The sequence below is a fragment of the Delphinus delphis genome, chromosome 2 (genome assembly GCF_949987515.2).
Source record: "Delphinus delphis chromosome 2, mDelDel1.2, whole genome shotgun sequence".
Lineage (NCBI taxonomy): Eukaryota > Metazoa > Chordata > Mammalia > Artiodactyla > Delphinidae > Delphinus > Delphinus delphis.
In genome coordinates this window covers 12067255-12087143 of record NC_082684.1, presented here as the reverse complement: position 1 = coordinate 12087143, position 19889 = coordinate 12067255, and the positions used below count along the sequence as shown (strand labels likewise).

Here is a 19889-nt window from a genome sequence, read left to right as displayed (position 1 = left end):
GCCAATATACAGTTACAGTAGGGACCTTTGAATGTTGTCTGTTGTAACTTTACCCAGCCCAGCATTTTATTTTTTAATTATTTAATTAATTTATTATTTATTTTTGGCTGCGTTGGGTCTTGTTTGCTGCGCACAGGCTTTCTCTAGTTGTGGCGAGCGGGGGCTACGCTTCGTTGCAGTGTGTGTGCTTCTCATTGTGGTGGCTTGTTGCGGGGCATGGGCTCTAGGTGCGCGGGCTTCAGTAGTTGCGGCACGCAGCCTCAGTAGTTGTGGCTTGTGGACTCTAGAGCGCAGGCTCAGTAGTTGTGGCACACGGGCTCAGTTGCTCCGTGGCATGTGGGATCTTCCCGGACCAGGGATCGAACCCGTCTCACCTGCATTGGCAGGCGGATTCTTAACCACTGTGCCACCAGGGAAGTCCTCAGCCCAACATCTTAAATTATATCCAAAATGATTCTCTAAGATGTTTTAAGATATAAAGAAGAAAATTTTGAAATCTGAAAGGAAACATATAGTTTTGGATTTGGAACTATCTCCGATTCATTTCTTTCTGTCATTGGTATTATAAGAGTAACAGGCGGCTGTACTTCACTTATATTCTGGATTGTGAGCTTTTTGGTGTGTTTTTCCCCCTGCCTGCCCTGAAAGTAAAGCGTGAGAAACTGAACTTTGATCTGAGTTGGAGGGTTAAAGGCATTGATTTAGTCGTGAAGTAAGAACTTAGAATTCTGGTTTTCAGTTGTTTAATTTGCTATGAAATTACCTCAACATGTACATCTTCTCACCTGCAAAAAATGATGTTTACATGGTAATGTGGCTAATTTGAGTACCTAGGAAGCATTTTAAAATAACAATAAACATGATAGGTCCTTGCAGGGATTCTTTATAGAGCTGATAGCTCATGGGAGCTTGTTATGTTCTTAAACCTTTTAGCTTCTTCCACAGTCTTGGCTCTTAGTGAATAAAATCTTTCTTGTATTTCAAGATAAAAAAGTGGTAAAGAGATGGGTTTTGGGCTTTCAAGACAGGTGCATGCACTAGCAGTTAATTAACTAGGTATGAACAATCCTAAATTTCTTCTCAACTATCTTTTGATTAATTATACAAACATTTATTGAGACCCTATTGGGCCAGGATACAGAAGTGAATGGGTTATAGTTTATTGGATGAGATACACATGGACACAGATAATATACACGTAATATAGTAAATGCAGCAGTTGAGGTATGGTCAGAGTGTTGTGGAAGCGTGTCCTTTTCCTTACTGATTCATAGATACTCTCTTTATGTTCTAGATGGCAATTCTTTCTCATCCTCCTCCAGTTTTACCTTGTTGTTTTTTTCCTTTTTCTATAATGTCTCAATAGAAGTTCTTAATATAATGATTTATCAATTTTTTCTTTATGGTTTGTGTCTTTTGGGTCTTAGAAAATCTTTTCCTATCCTGAGGTCATAAAGGTATTTTTCTGTATTATAGGAAAAGGTTTTATACTTTCGCCTTTCACATTTAGATGTTTACCTAAAGTTGTTTTTTATGTATGGTGTGAGGTAGGCATCTAGTTCCCTTTTTTTCCCAAATGGAAATCAGTTATCCCAGCACCATTTATTGAAAATATTTCCTTTCCCTGTTAATCTGCAATACCACCTCTGTCATATATCAAATATCCATCTATATGTTGGTATGTTTCTGACACTTAATTCTGTTTCATTGGTTTATTTGTCTTTATGTCAGTGCCACATTGTCTTAATTAACGTGGTTTTATAATATGTCTTTATATCTCAAAGAGCAGATTCTACCACCTTGTCCTTCTCCAAGAATGTTTTGGGTATTTTTGGGACTTTTGTACTTCCATATGCATCTTAGAATTTGCTTGCCAAGTTCCACAAAAATTCTGTTGGTCTTTACTAGGAGTCCATTGCTTCTACTGACATACAGATAGTTTGGTGAGAATCAGCATCTTTACAACATAGAATCTTCTAACTTATTAACATGGTATAATTATTTTTTAGATGTCTTTCATTAAGATTTTATTGTTTCTTCCATAAGTGTCTTACATACTTTTTGTTAGATTTATTCCTGGGTAGTTTATATTTTTTAAAGCTCTTAAAAATGGTATGCTTTAAAATTTTTTACTTTCTGTTTGTTGCTGTCTATAGGTTTTTGTAAATACACACACACACACACACACACACACACACACACACACACACACGGCAACCTAAGATAGCTCTGAAGCTTCATATTTTTCTATACGTTCATTTAAATTTTCAACAACACAATAATACCATATGTAGATAATGACTGTTTTCTGCTTAACCCTTTTATCTTTTTAAAAACTCTTTTTATTGCCTTACTACATTGGCTTGTACTTGAAAACCAATTTTGTGTCTTGTTCCTTGTCTTAGAGAATGCTTTGAGTGTTTCAGTTTGTGTTAAGTTTTTCATAGGTACTTTTTATTGGGTTAAGGAAGTTTCTGTGTATTTCTAATTTGAGTTTTTATGTTGAATTTTAGCAGTGTTTTTTTCATGTATGTATTGAGATATCATGATTTTTCTTCTTAATATTAATATGGTATACAACTCAGTTGATTTGCTTAAACCTAAAACCAAACTTAACTTTCAGTAAATGTTTGCTAGAACTCACTGGTGAAACCATCAGGGTCTGGGGTGTTCTTAGTGGAAGATTTAACTATTGATTCAATTGGTTTTCCATTTCTTTTTAAATCTGTTTTTGGTAAGTTATATTTTTTTCTAAGAATTTGTCTATTTCATATACTTTCGGGAGGATTATATTTATTTTACTTAATTTCAGGAAAATAATGTCACAGCTGAAATGTTAACACAGTCAGACACTAATCACTTATAGTAACCCTGCAGAAATCAAAGCTTGATCACAAATACCACGTGAAGAATACCAATATTTGGCACTCTGCTAAATGTTTGTTTTTTTAAAGCAGCATTAACGAAGTATAACTGACATGCAGTAAATTACACATTTTGAACGTATACAGTTTGATGCGTTTCATCATCATGTACATTTAAAAATTTATTGACATAACGTAGTTTACAGTGTCTCCCTCAGAAGACCATTTTTGGTTATGTTGATCCTCTAGTATGTTTCTTTTCTATTTTGTTAATTTCTGATCTTTATTATTCTGCTTTCTTTGGGTTTATTTTGCTGTTTTTGTAATCCTTATGATGGGTGCATAACTCATTAATTCCTTTCATTTTTAAAAAAGTATATTTTATTTACTTATTTTTGGCTGCGTTGGGTCTTCATTGCTGTGCGCGGGCTTTCTTTAGTTGGTGGTGAGCAGAGCCTACTCTTCGTTGCGGTGCGCTGCCTTCTCCTTGCAGTGCGCTGCCTTCTCATTGCAGTGCCTTCTCTTGTTGCAGAGCACAGGCTCTAGGTGTGCAGGCTTCAGTAGTTGCGGCACACGAGCTTAGTTGCTCCGCGGCACGTGGGATCTTCCGGGACCAGCGATCAATCCCGTGTCCCCTGCATTGGCAGGCGGATTCTCAACCACTGTGCCACCAGGGAAGCCCCCTACCTTTCTTTTTATTTTTCTTTCATAATTGAAATTTTATTGGCTATTTTGAGGATCAGTACACAGACATTTCAATTTGTACACAATTCTCAACATACGTACCAAAAATCTAAAAAATCATGCAGTTGTGAATCTTTTCTGAACAGTTATTCCAGTGACTTTCCAGCTTAAAATTTGGAGGCAAATTTTCCTTCACAGGATATCAAGTACCAGTATCTTCAAATATTGATAATGCTGTTATATCGTAAGTCCCACTAATTCACAATTTAATATCATGTACACTACATACTCAAATTGTCCACTGTTCACAGCACATTAACAGTTACTAGAAGAACTGAACTACCACGACCAAAGATGTTACAGAGTGCACAAAATTCTGCCCAGGAGAACCAAGATCAAGGGGTGAGTGGTTTGCTTTAGGAAACAATTCTACCAAAAACAACATGGGAAGAGAAGTAATTTAAAGTGTTTAAGACATTAAATGCACAACTGACTTCAAACTGACATTTAGTGTGCTTTGTATTATAGGATATAAAAGCTACCCTCCATCTGTGGAATGTTAAGCTGACACCCAAGACAATCAAAGCCTCCCATATTCAATATCCCACTATTTTCTGGTTGTACCAAAAAATAAACAACCAGCAAATTATTTCACCTCTTAAAAAAAGCATTTACACTTAAAAAATGGGATGAGGTGGGATTCCCTCCTTTTAAAAAATATTTCTAGAGCTACTAAAAAACTTGCATTTACAAAACAGTTGGTAAAAATATTCCTCTGGATTGTACAAGACGGGAGACAGGGACCACTGATAGGACCGGGTGTGTGATATTAATCAGACTTGGCTTCTTTCTCTCCTGCTTCATCAGAAGCTGGGCTCTCCTCGTTTTTAGTTTCTCCGTTTTCTGCAGGTACGTCTTCTTTAGTCTCTTGGTTAGCCACTTCAGTCTCTTTTCCCTTTGCTCCCCTTTTCCCTTTTGTTTGCACGTTTTTGTCTAAAGATTTATCCTTTCCTGCCGCCTTTTTTGGCTTCGTTTCCACTTTTGCAGGAGCCGGTTTAGCTGACAACCTCGCCGACCTCCTCTTGGGCTCCTCCTTCGCCGCCCCCTCGGCGGAGCCGACCTTCCTCTTGGGCATCGTGGCGGCGGGGCCGGCGCGTGCCGGGTGCCTGCGGGCCGCGCTGAGAGCCTGCAAAGCTGGGCTGCCTGGCCGCTGCCACTCCTCCCCCCACCGGAGCTTCTTCCTGTCATTTTTAATGTAAATATTCAAGGCTATAAATGTCTAAATACTACTTTAGATATATCTTACAGGTTTGGATATATACTTTATTTCTTTTTAAAATCTTATAAAATTAAAAATAATTTTTAAAATTTTCTCAATTTTTATTCATTAAAAAAAATCTTTATTTTGGAAATTTCAAATATACCAAAGTAGAGACTGATGGTTCCCCTCAACCCCCATATTAAGTTTTATCCAGTGATGATCATCAACAGCTCATAGCCATTCTTGTTTCATTTATAACATCTCATTTTCAATCTCTTTCTTTACCTCTACCCACCACAGAATTATTTTGGAGCAAATCACAGATCTCATATCATTTCTTCTATAAATATTTTATTTACTCTAAAAAATACAAGTTTTCAAAACGAACAATCACGCCATTATCACCATAAAATTAATAATTCCTTTGTATCATCTAATATCTAGTCAGTATTCAAATTTCCCTGTTTGTCTCATCATTTTTACAAGTTATTGAAATGCGAAAATCTTAGTTGTACAGACAAATGGCTACACCTATGAAACCCACACCTTTATCACGATAAAGAATGTTTCCTTTGCCTCAGAGAGTGCCTCATGTCCTTTTCTAGTTGATCTCCCCACCCATCCCCCAAGCACCCACTGTTCTGATTTTTTTCCCCTTAGATTATTTTTGTCTGATCTAAAACTTCACGTTTGCCAGCAAAAAGTGAGATCATATAGTATGAATACTTTCTTAGCTGACTTCTTTCATTCAGCATGTTAGTGAGATTCACTCGCGTTATTGAGTATATTAATAATTCTTTTTTATTGTGTAGTATTTTACTGTAGTATTATACCACAATTTACCCAGTCTCTTTTATGGACATTGGGGATTTTCCAGTTTTTGTTTTTTGTGAATAAAGGTGCTATGAACATTTTTGTACTTGTCTTTTTGTGGAAAAATGTTTTTATTTCTGTTCAGTAAATACCCAGGAATGGAATTACTGGGTCAAAAGGTAGGTACATGTTTAATTTCATAAGAAATTGTGAATACTTCCCCACAGTGTTTATGTCATTTATATTGCCACCAGCAATCTGTCTATAAGAGTTCCAGTTGTTTCATATCTTCACCAACATTTTATGTAGTCTTTTTAATTTTAGCCAGCTAGCAGGTGTGTTTTGGTCCTTGTTTTGGTTTTAATTTGCATTTCCTTGATCACTAAAGATGTTGAGAACTTTTTCATTTAGATATAGTTTATTTTTTAGCACATACTTAATTTTTTTGGAGTAAGTAAGAAGTGTGTTTGCATCACATTTAGTAACAAAACCAAGATGAAACTGAATTAATGAGTATCTGAATTAATGAGTATCTCTTTGGGTAAGGCAGTTTAGACTCCAGTTTCGTATATAACAAATTGCTCTGACCTGTTATTACTCTCCTTGCCTCGAAACCCACAGCTGTTCTTTTATGCCTTTCCAGTATTTTCAATGTTGAAACTTCTCCCTTTTTTTCAAAAATGATTCATAGACAGAAGGGAGACCAAAACCCTTGTTTACCTAAACCCAACCACGTAAATTTCTCTGCTTTTTTCTTCCCCCTTCCCAGAACTGTATTCTTGTATCTTTTCTTTATCACCATTTGTTCAGTGTATCCAGATTTCGAGGGTCCTTACAGATCTATAGGCTGTATGTATGAGAATGAAATTTCATCAGAGGGAAGTCTATTAAAAATTTAAGTTTACTTTTTATGGTGTTTTAGCTATAGCAGTCAACTTGAGCCAAAAGGCATTCTACCACAGTAAGCTTCTAGTGCATATATAGTGAGCATTCCAATGTAACAAAGATGTATTTGCTTTTTTTACAGAAGCCTCTAATAATTCAGATTCTGGCCATGAAGGCCAAGAGATTTCTTCAAAGGAAAATGTATCATCAAGTGCTGCCTGTGCTGATCACAACCCAATGCCTAAAGATGATGGGAGATCACATGAACTGTCTAATCTTCGACTGGAGAATCAACTGCTGAGGAATGAGGTTCAGTCTTTAAATCAAGAAATGGCCTCATTACTTCAAAGATCCAAGGAAACTCAAGAGGGTAGAGCCTTATTTAAATTACCAAGGGTTAGGAATTTAGCATTTCAAAAATAAACTAAAAACTTGATTATATCTAAACTATTAGATTTTAGATGGGACTTGTAAAATAGTGTTTTCACAGAAATATAGGGCCCAGATTTGGAAATGGGAACAGTCATCCTCCCACCCACCTGAAACAGAACACTGGCCTATTTGGTCATTCTTTAGAAACCATGAATAGGAAGATAGTGTAAGCCTTGTTAGACTGACTTTAGAAGAAGCTTCACTTTAACCCAGACTAATTTAGACATAGAAATAGTTTTTCCAGAGACCCTGTACAGTTTGCTTCAATATTTAATTTTTTTTTTTTTTTTGGTTGGCACTCTGTACTGCATTGCTCTTTCTGCACCAATTTTCTAGGTTAAAAGAATATCTTTTTGCCACAGTAATTGAAAGAAACATTTCTTTCCGGTGTTTATCTTCAGGTTTTGTTTTTGTTTCTTTTAGTCTTACTGGGGTGTACATCGTGTACCCTTGATTTGGATGTGCATTCTTTCCTATCTGTAGCAGAACTCCAGAAATCCACTGACCATTTTAATCTTGTGAACTCTCGGCTGTGTACTGATTTTGGCTCCCAAATGCTTTATGACATATCTCCAGAAAAAGACATTTGTAGAAGAGCAGCTAGCTTCATGCCTGTTTCCAGCCAATTAACTGTAATATAGATATGAATGTTGGCCTTGGAAAATGGAGGTCCCTCTTGGAGCAAAAAAGTTGAAGATATTTGTAAGCTTCTAATTTTGGCAATAAGTACTAAAGGGATTCAGAGGAGAATCTGTGTGTGCTCTGAGAAAGATGTGTTTACTTGTATGGAGAATTTTCTTTCCTTTTCTTTTTTTCTTTAAAGAATTAAACAAAGCAAGAGCAAGAGTTGAAAAGTGGAATGTTGACCATTCAAAGAGTGATCGAATAACTCGAGAACTTCAAGCACAAGTAGACGACCTGACTGAAGCGGTGGCTGCAAAGGATTCCCAGCTGGCTGTACTGAAAGTGAGACTCCAAGAAGCTGACCAGCTGCTGAATACTCGCACAGAAGCACTGGAAGCCTTACAGAGTGAAAAATCACGGTAGCTAACTCTATTAATAATGAGAAACTGAACTAGAATGTTTATCAATGCAAGTAATGATAAACATGGTAGTAAATACTGTCTTATCAAAATTTAACTTCGTAAATTTACAAGAGAGAAAATGTGGCTTTTGGTAATGCTGGAAATGTGTGTGGTTAAAATGGATTTATTATCTGAATCTTGAGATGCATTGTTAGCAAATTCTGAATTTAAAAATATTTGAAGAGCAGTGTCATTAATCTTTTGACATACAATGATGTGTGGCGTGTGCTTATATTTGGATACCTAAAAATATAGGTTACAGTCCATTGAAAGGGAAAAAGATTCTCTAAGAATGTTTTAGTCAAACCGTCTTTTTTGTGCTAATATGCCAGTGCTCTAAAAATTATTCTACCTTTTCATTTGTATACTGTGGAAATGAGTTATTTCAAGTGATGTCTTTTCTTTTAGAATAATGCAGGATCACAGCGAAGGTAGTAGCCTGCACAATCAAGCTCTACAAACTCTTCAGGAGAGATTGCACGAAGCAGATGCCACTCTGAAGAGAGAGCAGGAGAGCTATAAACAAATGCAGGTTAGAATGGGGACAGCAGGGCTCTTTTATTATTTGGATGAGGAGGAATCGCTTTACACTGTTCCTAACATATTTACTGTAATAAAATTCTGCAGTGCATTTCAGAAAATTCTGTTTCTGTGGCAAAAACTAAGTATTTGAAAATTTAGCTTGATCCTTGCTAAATTTAATTTTCTACGTTGAAAAACAATTAAAATACTTAATACTCATTAGATATATACATCTTTTCATTTAATTTGGTTGTGCAGCCAGCCTTACCATTATTTGATTAAAAGCTGATTTGAGGGCTTCCCTGGTGGCGCAGTGGTTGAGCGTCCGCCTGCCAATGCAGGGGACGCGGGTTCGTGCCCTGGTCCGGGAAGATCCCACATGCCGCGGAGCGGCTGGGCCCGTGAGCCATGGCCGCTGAGCCTGCGCGTCCGGAGCCTGTGCTCCGCAGCGGGAGAGCCTACAACAGTGAGAGGCCCGAGTACCGCAAAAAAAAAAAAAAAACTGATTTGAGGCATCTCATTCTTTTTATTTAAGCCTTTTCTGATTCCAATTTAATCTGGTTCTGTTATTTCAAGAGAAAGTTGTACATAATGTTTATTCAGAGTTTTACACTTAAGTGAATTTTTGCATCTAGTTTAGTGATTTTCAGCTCTGTCTACACATTAGAACCTCCTGTGTGGTTTTAATACTTTCTGATGCTGAGTCTTCATTCCCAGGGAGTCAGATCCCATGTGTGAGGTAGGGCATAGGTGCTGGTGATTTGGATTTACACGATTTGCGGGTGTAGCTGATGGGTAGTCAGGGTTGAGAACCTCTGGCTCACTGTCTTTTCAACAGGTGAAAATAGTTCAGCCCTAAAAGTAAGTAACAGGTAATATAGGCTTTTAAATTTTTTTATTAATATATTTTATTTACCACAGTAAAATATCCCAAAGTACTATCATCTCATCATGTAGTTAATGTTAAAAATTATTCGTGAGATATTTTACATCTTTTTTGCATACTGATTCTTTAAAATATGGTGTGTTTTACACTTACAGCACATCTCAATTCACTCGCTAAATTTTCTTTAGAAATACTTGATCTGTATTTAGATTTCATAAGATTTATAGGTGAAAAAGTTGTTCTAAACATACTCAGAATAACAGTTCTTCAAAAAGTTAAGCATAGGGTCACCATATGCTGCAGCAATTCTGCGCCGAGGTATATACCCAAGAAAATTGGAAATACATGTCCACACAAAAACTTTTACATGAATGTTCATAGCAGCATTATTCGTAATGGCCCCAAACTGGAAACAATACAATGTCCATCAGTTGCTGAATGGATAAACAAAATGTTGCATATCTGCACAAGGAGATATCATTCAGCCATAAAGAGGAATGAATTATTGACTCATGCTATAACACGCATGAACCTTTAAAACATTATCCTAAGTGAAGAAAGCCAGACACAAAAGGCCACATATTGTTGATTCCATTTGTATGAAATGTCCAGAATAGGCAAATCTATAGAGAAAGAAAGTAGATAAATGGTTGCCAGGGGCTGGGAGGGAGGGGAACGTATGGGTAGAGGATTTCTATTTGCGGTGAAAATGTTCTGAAATTAGATAATGGCAATGGTTGCACAACTCTGAGAACACTACACTGAATTGTATTCAGGAAAACATTGAATTGTACATCCTAAAAGGGTGAACTCTATGGAATGTGAATTATATCTCCATAAATCTATTATTAATTGAATTGAGCTTCAGTATTTATGTTAAACTAATTTAAATGAACAAACTTAAAAATGCACTTCTCAGTTGCAGACACATTTCATATGCTCAGTGTGCCTCACTGAGTGGTCCTCTTGCTCCTTTCCTTCCAAACAGGAGTTGATATTGGATCAAAGGTTTGTGGGCTTTAGTTATTGGCGTGTAACCATGAAAGCTTTCTGACTTCTGTCTCACCTTCTGAGTTTTTTGGTGATGGGAGCTTTTGAAAATAAGGGTAAAATATAAATAATTCTCAGAACTAAATTTAGGCTAAGGGACAGACCATGTGTTTTTTAGAGTGTACTTTAAAAGTTTCTTAAGCTAAAAAAATTAGAGGGAATAGTTTATTAGAAAAACTGAAATAAAGGAAAAACATTAGCCATGATATTAGAAAAGATGTAGCTGTGTACTTGTGTCTTGCATTTGTTTTCTAATAGACTTTCTAGTTTTCTGTAGACCTTTATTCATTTATCAGCTAGGTCAGACCAGACCTAGTATCCAAGTGACCAGATTCACCTGGGAAACTTCTTAAAAAACAGATTCCCAAGCCCAGTCTTGGAAATTCCAATTCAATTAAGCCCAAGGAAGGCCTTGGGCAGCTGTATTTTTAACAGACTCCCTCACTGATTTTGATGAATTGCCATGTTTGGGAACCACAACCTTAGTGTTCCTGTTCTTCAGTTCCTAACAAATGAAGAACTTTTTTTACCTCCCTGTTATGTTGTTGGGCTGAGCTAATAAATCCCATAAGATGTCTAAATGGATGGTTGTAAAGTATACCTCAAAGCAAAATGATACAATAAGTATAATATAAACTTTGTCACAGAGTGAGTTTTCTGCACGCCTTAATAAAATGGGAGCGGAGCGCCAGAATTTGGCAGAAGCAGTTACCCTGGCGGAAAGAAAATACTCAGATGAGAAGAAGAGAGCGGATGAGCTACAGCAGCAAATCAAAATGCTTAAGTCCAACTTGGAGTCCTCTAAGCAGGAATTAATTGACTACAAGCAAAAAGCTACTAGAATACTCCAGGTAAGCGTGAGATGCACATGTGTGAATGTTAAGATAGGCCAGATGACCGAGAGACATTCTGAGACTTTTTATAGATCTGTGAGATACTTTGTTCCCGTTTGACTGGGCTGGCTTGCTTCAGGTGTCTTGCTCTTCTTAGAAATATTATAAAAAAGATGAAATGTCTCCTGTTCCTACCACTTTATTCCTTTTAAGAAAAAAATTAATTCTGCCACTCCCTAGTTCAGGTCTTCAACCTGTCACCTTAATCACCAAAAGCAATGTTTTTTCCTCAGTTAGGTGTTTCAAGATCTGGTCTTTTTTCTTCCACTAAGTAACCATGTGCTGTTGAGCAAGCTGAGCCAGAAGAAGGCAGCAGAGAGAAAGATACAGAGGAAGAAAGAGGACAGACTTATGGAGAAAGGGCTTAAATGAGGTGAAAGGAGATGGAATCAATGCACAGGCGGAAGAATTATCCCCCCCCCTCAAAAAAATGAAAGGGCACATCTTCACTCTGATAAGAAAGGCAAAGGAAAGAGAAGTTGAAAGCTACATTAGATGACTACAGTCTTAGATCTAAGGGAGGGGGAAAAAGCTGGGAGAGGAGATCTGAGAGCTGGAGGAGGCCTAGACCAGTCACTCTGAAAAATTCAAGAGGATCAACAAGGAAGAACATAACAACTGTTAAAAACATTGCTTTTGGCTCTTTTGACCACTTCGATCCATTTCCCTGTCCTTCTCCTTTCTTTTAATGCCAGACGTGCGACATCTGCCAGACGTATAATATCTGCCATCTTCATTTTAGAATGTTAACTTTAACTCTTTTATGTAATTTCTGTCCCCACTACATTTCTGAAATTGTCTTCTCAAAAGTCTTTAGTGACCTAAATGCTTTCTGTCCTCTTACTAGTTTCCATCCACTTTGATTTTGGTAGAGCTTTTTGACCCTGTGAACCCTCCTACCTTCTTGAAAGTTGCCTTCTAATGTTACTTGTACTGCCTTAGCTCTCTGTCTTCTCTTTACTGCTGTTTCTCTTGGGTCCTCTTCTTCTGTCCTTTTTTGTTATTCTTTTTTATTTTGCTTTGTCATATACTCTGCTTCTGTCATTGATGTGACTTCAGCATGGCTCCAGCTTCCCACCTGGTTTCTGAATGCCTGCCATGCTTCTCTGTGTGGGATGTCCCAACCCCCAAATCAGCTTCCCCTCCATTCTCCTGTTTACATAAGTGATATGGCCACCTTCCTAGGCAGTGAAGCTTGAAACTGCAGTGGCATTTTGACTCCACCTTTTTCCTTTAGCGCCTGCCTCCTATTGGCTATGACCCCCTTTTTTATTCTACCTCTGTGAAATATCATATCCATCTCCTCTAAACTCTTCTTTCTAATTATTTGTGTTGTATCAGTGTAATTTGTTAATTCATCTAAGAGGTACTTAATTGAGCACCTAACTATTCAGTAGGCACTTTGATAGGTGCTGAGGATACTGAGCTCAAAAGATGTGTCCTCTTTCTTAAGGGAGCATTCAGTTTAGTGGGACAACACTGAGGCAATTGATAAAATGAAATTATTGACGCAGTACTATGGGAGCTTGAAAGAAGAAGTCCTTAAAACCTGCCTGGAGATGTCAGGGATCACTGGAGATGCTGTATGAGGAGGAACTTGAAGGATGAGTAGGAAGACTCATGGTAGGGAGGAGATTTCAGGTGGAACAGCCTGTGCCAGAACATAGCGGGCCTGAGGGAACATGGTGTATTAAGGAGACTGCAGCTACTTGTCTGTTGCTAGAGCATCAAGTATTAGAGATAAAGAGATGGGAGAGAAAACTCAATGACAGCAGATGCCAGATTGTGGAAGGCCTTGCATACCGTGCAGAGGAGTTTTGATTTTATGCTTTAGGTGATGGTAGGGGGTGGGGAGGTTTCAGAGGACTTGAGCAGCATGACCAGATCTGGGTGTAAGAACTGCTGCAGCCATGAAGAGGTTGGGGGTGGTGGTGCTGGATGTCTGTCTTGTTTATCGTTGAATCCCCAGCACAGTGCCTGGCCCTTAGTAGGTTCTCAGTAAATTGTTGACTACATTGAAGGGATGAGGAGTGGGATGGTGAGATGTAGATGATGAAGAGGCTTTTATAAAAAATAATGGTAAGAAATGATGAGGACCTGATCTGAGTTTGTGGCAGTGAGGATGACAAACCAGGGACTGCTAGGAGAAATGTAGGAGGTAGAATATATGAGACTTGGAGATTTAATTGGAAGAAGAGAGAAAAAGGTAAATGGAATCTAGGATGATTCCAGGTTTCTGGTTTGAGTGTACGAATGATGTTCTCGTGTACTACTACAAAAGGGAAAAAAGGAAAGACAGCAGTTTAGGATTGAAGGAGATTATGATAAATTATGGTGAGTTTGCAAAATTGATGTGACATCGAGGTGCAAGTATCAGGAAGGCCATCAGAAATGTAGGCCTGGAGCTCAGTAGAGGGGTCTGCTGTGTAGCCACATGGAGGTATGGATGTATAAATATAGATGTAGATCTAATCATGTTTATTATAGAAAATTTGAAAAATACATAAAAGCTTGAAGACATCACCCATAAAAAGGAGAAACTATTTTTTTTTTTTTTTTTTTTTTTTGCTGTACACGGGCCTCTCACTGTTGTGGCCTCTCCCGCCGCGGAGCACAGGCTCCGGACGCGCAGGCCCAGCAGCCATGGCTCACGGGCCCAGGCGCTCCGCGGCACGCGGGATCCTCCCAGACCGGGGCACGAACCCGCGTCCCCTGCATCGGCAGGCAGACTTGCAACCACTGCGCCACCAGGGAAGCCCAGGAGAAACTATTTTTGATGGAGGAGAGTGACTTTCAAATATTTATGGTGAAGGAACCAATGGTTCTTTTTATTACTGGCCTAGGATTACAGCACTTTTTAAACTAGTCTTCCCATGTCAAATCTCTTCTTCCAACTTATCTTTTATACTAGGTGTCGGCAAACTTTCTGTAAGGGGCCAAATAGTACCTGTTGTAGACTTTGAGGGCTGTATGTGATCTCCATCACATATTCTTTGTCTTTACTTTTTTATAATCCTTTGAAAATGTAAAGAACCATTCTTAGCTTAGTGAGCTATACAAGAAAAGGCCACAGGCCAGATCTGGCCCACCGACGATAGTTTGTGAGCTACCGCTTTAAACCTCTGCCAGAGTTACCCTCCTCAAACGCACCTCTGGCCATATCACTTCCTTATCCACTTCCTGGTAACTGGCTCTGGACTGCCCAGTACAATTCACACATTTTAGCCTGGTATCCGAAGCCCTCACACACTGGTCCTGACATTTTGTCTGAATGCATCCCAGGATACTCTTGGGCCCTTGTGCTTTTTCATTTTACGCTTTGTCCTCTGTTTTCTCTACACCTTTTAAAATCTTAGCCATTTTCCAGGACCAGTATAAGAGCTATCTTTCAAGTAAACCCTTCTCTTCCCCAGAAGTGTATTTTTTTCTGCTCAGAACTTTGCCTTGTATCGGATATTTGTCACTTCCCTTTTAGTTTATAAGGCAGAGGGTACTATCTGGAGTGACATTGTCTTTATTACATAGGACGCTTAGCATAGTGCCAAACCCATTGTAGGTTCTCCATAAATATTTGTTGAGTGGAATGTGATTGTGGGGGGGGAAGTATAAGAAAGAATGAGAAGAATCTTGTTAGTAACAAGTTTTCAACAATAACATGGTCCTGGGGAATACAGTCCAAGAACACTGTACAGCAAAGCTCTGTTGCATTTTTATCCCTATGGATTTAACATTCTGTGGACTTTCTCTGGTGGAGAATATTATTGGAATATTCCTGTAACAGTTTAATTGGTGTGTGGTAGATGATATTCAGTGTACAAGCTAATCTCTGCTATTCTTTGTTTTATGATAGTCTAAAGAAAAATTGATTAACAGCTTAAAGGAAGGATCTGGTTTTGAAGGCCTAGATAGCAGTACTGCAAATAGCATGGAACTAGAAGAACTTCGGCATGAGAAGGAGATGCAAAGGGAGGAAATACAGAAACTGATGGGTCAGATACATCAGCTGAGATCTGAATTACAGGTAAGATACATTACTGTTCAGCTTCACAGATAGCCATTTACCCTCAGGTATTAGTAGTTTGAGACATGATGGATTCTGTATTTTGGGGGAAGGGTATTGGTGAAATAATGTGTGAAACTTTGGGAGTATTAGTTACCATATAGAAGTGAATCTAAAGCAATAGGTTTCTTTTCCATTGATTGACTTAAAGTTATAGGAATAAGAAAGATAGGTAATCAGATTCATTCATTCAGCAAATACTTACCAGATATTTGCCATGTGCCAGGCATCTTCTAGGCTTAGAGCTATAACAGAGAACCAGACAGTCTTCATATTTATGGACCTAACATTCTAGTGGTTAAAAACAAACTAGATTTGGGCTTGTTTCTAAAACTAGGGTGTTGTCTAATATTAGAATGGGCTTAGGGATGATCTTTTATAGTTTCATGCATAATCTTTTATAGTTTGCGTAATTAATATATTTAATCGAAAGGTAAAATTGGGCCACTTATTTATCTTAAACATGGGGTCTTTGACATAGGAGGGGTCTCTGAGGATGGGAAAGATAAAAGTGTGGGGTAATGAGCCTTCTGTTCTTAAAAAAGAAAAAAGAAAACAACTTTCTGCCAGGAATACTTATCCATGCATTAGCTTAGGAAATTATTGATTTGTAAGATGTACGTGAACAACAGTGGCAAGTGTGGAAGTTGTGAGAATGGGTTGGCTTGTCTGGGGCATGGGTTTGACTGTCAGATCTAGATGCAGATCCTGTATCCTGGCTTTGGCACTTAGTAGATGTGTTACCTTACACCAGGTACCACATCTCAGTGAGCCTTAGTTGTCTCATCTGTAGGTTGCAGATGAGAACAAGGTTCTCTTGAGAATAAGGGATACTATGTATAAAGGGCCTAGCATTGTTCCTGACACATAATAGGCTCAGTAAATCGTAGCTGCTATTATTTCTGGGGTTTTTTCTTACTGTCCTTCAAAGTGTAGGATCTTTTTTCTCTAAATAATTTTGAATTCCAAAGACTTAAGTCCCATGAATTTAAAATTGAATAAATGCTAAACTTTTTCCTACCTATTCCGTGTCTTTTGCCTGAGATTATGAAAAATATGATTTGTTTTACTTATATCTCATCCCTACCCCAGCATCATTGATGACATTGACACATTTTCCTATCCTTTCTCAAGAAGTTTATGAAATTGATAATAAGGACTGTAGGATTAGGTCTGGCAAAATGGAAGAATTGTTAATTATAGCAGCTTTCATTTGCTGAGCACTTCATGTGCCAAGCGCTGCACAAAGCCCTCGACATATGTCCTTTCATTTATTCCGTACCAGAACCCTGTGAGGGAGATGATGCATTCTCATTTTACAGTTTGAAGAAATTTAGGTGCAGAGAAGGAAGGTAACTTGCCATGACTCGTAAAGTAGCAGAGCCAGGATTAGAACCCAGTCTGTCTGATTCCAGGACACGTATCCTTAACCACTGCACTTACTGCCCATCTCTTGAGAATTCATCGGATTTAGTCAAATTTATAACAAAGATTAGTCTGCTTTCTACTCACCCTGAAAATGGTAGGGAAAAATAATTTAACTTATTGCTGTTTTCCAGTAAGTCCACAAAGTTGTGTGAATTTAGAGTATTTTACTGTGGTTGTCTGGGAGTATCATTAATCTGTCAGTTCTTTCAAACAATATGCGAAGTGCCAGGGTTTGTGGAGATGAGCATATAACACAATGTACCAAAAGATAAAAAGCAAAGTTAAGATGCCAGTTTTGTTTCATGTAGTACTGTATGAATGGACTGTGCTTATTAACCCATAGAGGGAAAATACAGAACCCAGAGCAATGTTCTTTGCCACTAGTGGATTTCACAGATATCTAGAAGCTGGTTTTTGAGTTTGAATAAGTGAGAATAGTGACACCAAGTGAAGAAGTTAGAGTGAGAAATATGGGAAGATGTGAAAACAGATAATAGTAATAGAGCTAAAAAAAGAAACATACTAACCTCAGGTGATATGAGAGAAAAGTTATTTTTACTGTATGTTACTGTATGTTGATACCCACACATGTACAAAAACTAATTATAACCTGCAATTTCAGGGGACTAAGGCAGTGAAGTCCTTTTTGATGTTACAGTTCTGTTCTTGAAATTGTTACTTTTTTTTTTTTTTTTTTTTTTTTTTTTGAAATTGTTACTTTTGAATAGAGAGATACATCTCCCAGTGAGCCGCTGTCTGCTCACGGTCATTAAACCAAATGGTTTCTGCTGCAGCATCCTGTTCATCTCTCTCACCATTTGCCGTGTTATATAAGGAGGTACCAGTTTTTGTGCTCCGTTTAGTCTGCGTCTGTGTCTCATTCATCTTTATCCCTCCAGTGCCTGCTGAGCCCAGTTCACAGCACATAATGATCACTCAGTAAATACTGAACTGAACAGTTCATTATTGCTTTCACATGTACGGTTCATCTTTTTAGGATATGGAGGCTCAGCAGGTTAGTGAAGCAGAATCAGCAAGAGAACAATTACAGGATCTGCAAGACCAAATAGCTGGACAAAAAGCAGCTAAACAGGAACTAGAGGCAGAATTGGACCGACAGAAGCAGGTAAGGATTTTAGATTGATGATTACCTAGGAAGACTGTACACTAGCGGTCATATGAGGAGACTTTTAGTAAAGCAGCTTACTGAAATTCTTAGAGGATGAGCTCAGAGGTCGCTCCTACCTTATTACTAACCCACCCTCCTCGTTGTTTGTTTGTTTTAACAGGTGAAATATAGCGACACAAAATGATTTTGAGACTTGCTTAATATCACACAGCTAATTAGAGAATAGAATAGAATCCAGGATTCCTGTCCCAGAGCCCAGAATTCTTTCTACTGCTCTGTCTGTATTTTATTGTATCTCCTTGTCAGAGTATGTATGTTAGAACACTTGAAAACATCAGTTGATTTTTGTATTTTATCAGATTTTTACTTTCTAGAAACAGTAGTAACTTTTATTTAATAGAAATATAAATACAACATTAGTGCCATAATAGACTGCTTTTTCTGTTTTGAGAAAAAATGCTTATAACAGACTTTACTTACAAATCATGTTTAAAATTATATTTCATTATTCAATTGGCAGTTGTCTGCTCTCCAAGCCAAATTATTTTACTTCAATGTACTTATATGATAGTTTCAGTACTAACACAGTTAAACATGTTTACAGTCACATTTTCACAGTAAGAATCTGTAGTTAATATTCGTAACATCTATAATTTACTGAGTAACAACATTGTTATAGGTACTTAGTATACATAATCTTATTTCATCTTCACAATAAAATCACTCTTCTCTTCATTTTACAAGAGGGAAAGCTTTGTATATTTCTCAGTGCATCACTTACAACGTTTCCAGCTTTGCATACTTATATTCTTTGAAGATTTTTTTCATTAGGATTTATCATTTCTGAAACTGGTTCTATTTTCAGGGAAGTGTTTGTTTTTATTATGACAGTGATTTCCTGAGTAGTAAGAGAAAAATTCACCGAGTAACAACCTGTAGGGTACATCATAGGCTATCTTAGATAATTTGGTTGTAAGATTAACTCTCCTTTCAGCAATTGCATTTTCATTTATTTAAGGAGCTAGTATATATTAAAAGGCAAGAATTTGATGTTCTTGATGTTTAGTGAGATAACTTTCATTTTATTATGGCCGATGGTTTTACACATCCACTTGCAGTGCCCTTTTCTAAAATGAGGGAATTAAGTAGAGGAAAGTGGAGCTGAATGTAGCTCTAGGCTATTTATTTAGTAATCAGATGTTCTGAATTGGAAGTACTTAATCTTGGGATTAAATAGTCCTTTAAGTAATTTAAGTAAATTTCAGCCTTAAATTTTATGCTAGCCTAGAGCTTAAAAGAAACTGGGCAAACCTTGTAAATTATGATTCCCCTACCTAACCTAATTACCTTCCTCATTTCCTCTTTTCTCACTTATCTCAGTTTTTTTAGTCTGTGAAGTGAGCAGGTTGAACTAAATGTCTAAAGTAGTCTCTAGCAGTTTGATTCCATATCACGTTACTTCTTCATACAACTCCCCTTACTTTGCACCGTTAAACATAATGCTTTTGAAGGTACTTAATGATTTACTCTTTCTTTCCTGGCATTGCTTTACTCTTTAATTCTCACCTGACTCTTACCAATCCTGTCCATCGTACAAACTAGTTTCGTGCAGTTGTTAGTGAATTTGGAGGTATTTCTTTTTTTCCTCTCTCTGTGTTTTATCAGTGATGGAGCAAAACAGGTGCAGGATATTGCCTGATAAAAATAAGCCCGTGAAAAGCTGCCCAAAATCATCAGGGGCATGCAAATTGAAACCACAGTGAGATATCTCTACATGCCCACTCTAATAGCCACACTTACAGAGACTGACAGTACCAAATGTTGGAAAGGATGTGGAAGAACTGGAACTCTCTCATATTCCTGTAGGAATGCAAAATGGTACAGGTATTTTGAAAAG

General features: G+C 37.6%; 1 protein-coding gene and 1 pseudogene across 1 annotated transcript in view; one reads left to right on the top strand and one right to left on the bottom strand.

The window, feature by feature from the left end:
• GOLGA5 (golgin A5) overlaps positions 1-19889 on the top strand; it is a 34403-nt gene that overhangs the window by 2944 nt on the left and 11570 nt on the right. Inside the window, exons 3-8 of the mRNA XM_060004013.1 lie at positions 6650-6877; positions 7763-7982; positions 8433-8556; positions 11130-11333; positions 15226-15396; positions 17861-17989. Coding sequence (XP_059859996.1) covers positions 6650-6877; positions 7763-7982; positions 8433-8556; positions 11130-11333; positions 15226-15396; positions 17861-17989 — 1076 coding nt within the window. The remainder of the gene's footprint in view (positions 1-6649; positions 6878-7762; positions 7983-8432; positions 8557-11129; positions 11334-15225; positions 15397-17860; positions 17990-19889) is intronic.
• Positions 3607-4683, bottom strand: LOC132420037 (non-histone chromosomal protein HMG-14 pseudogene; annotated as a pseudogene).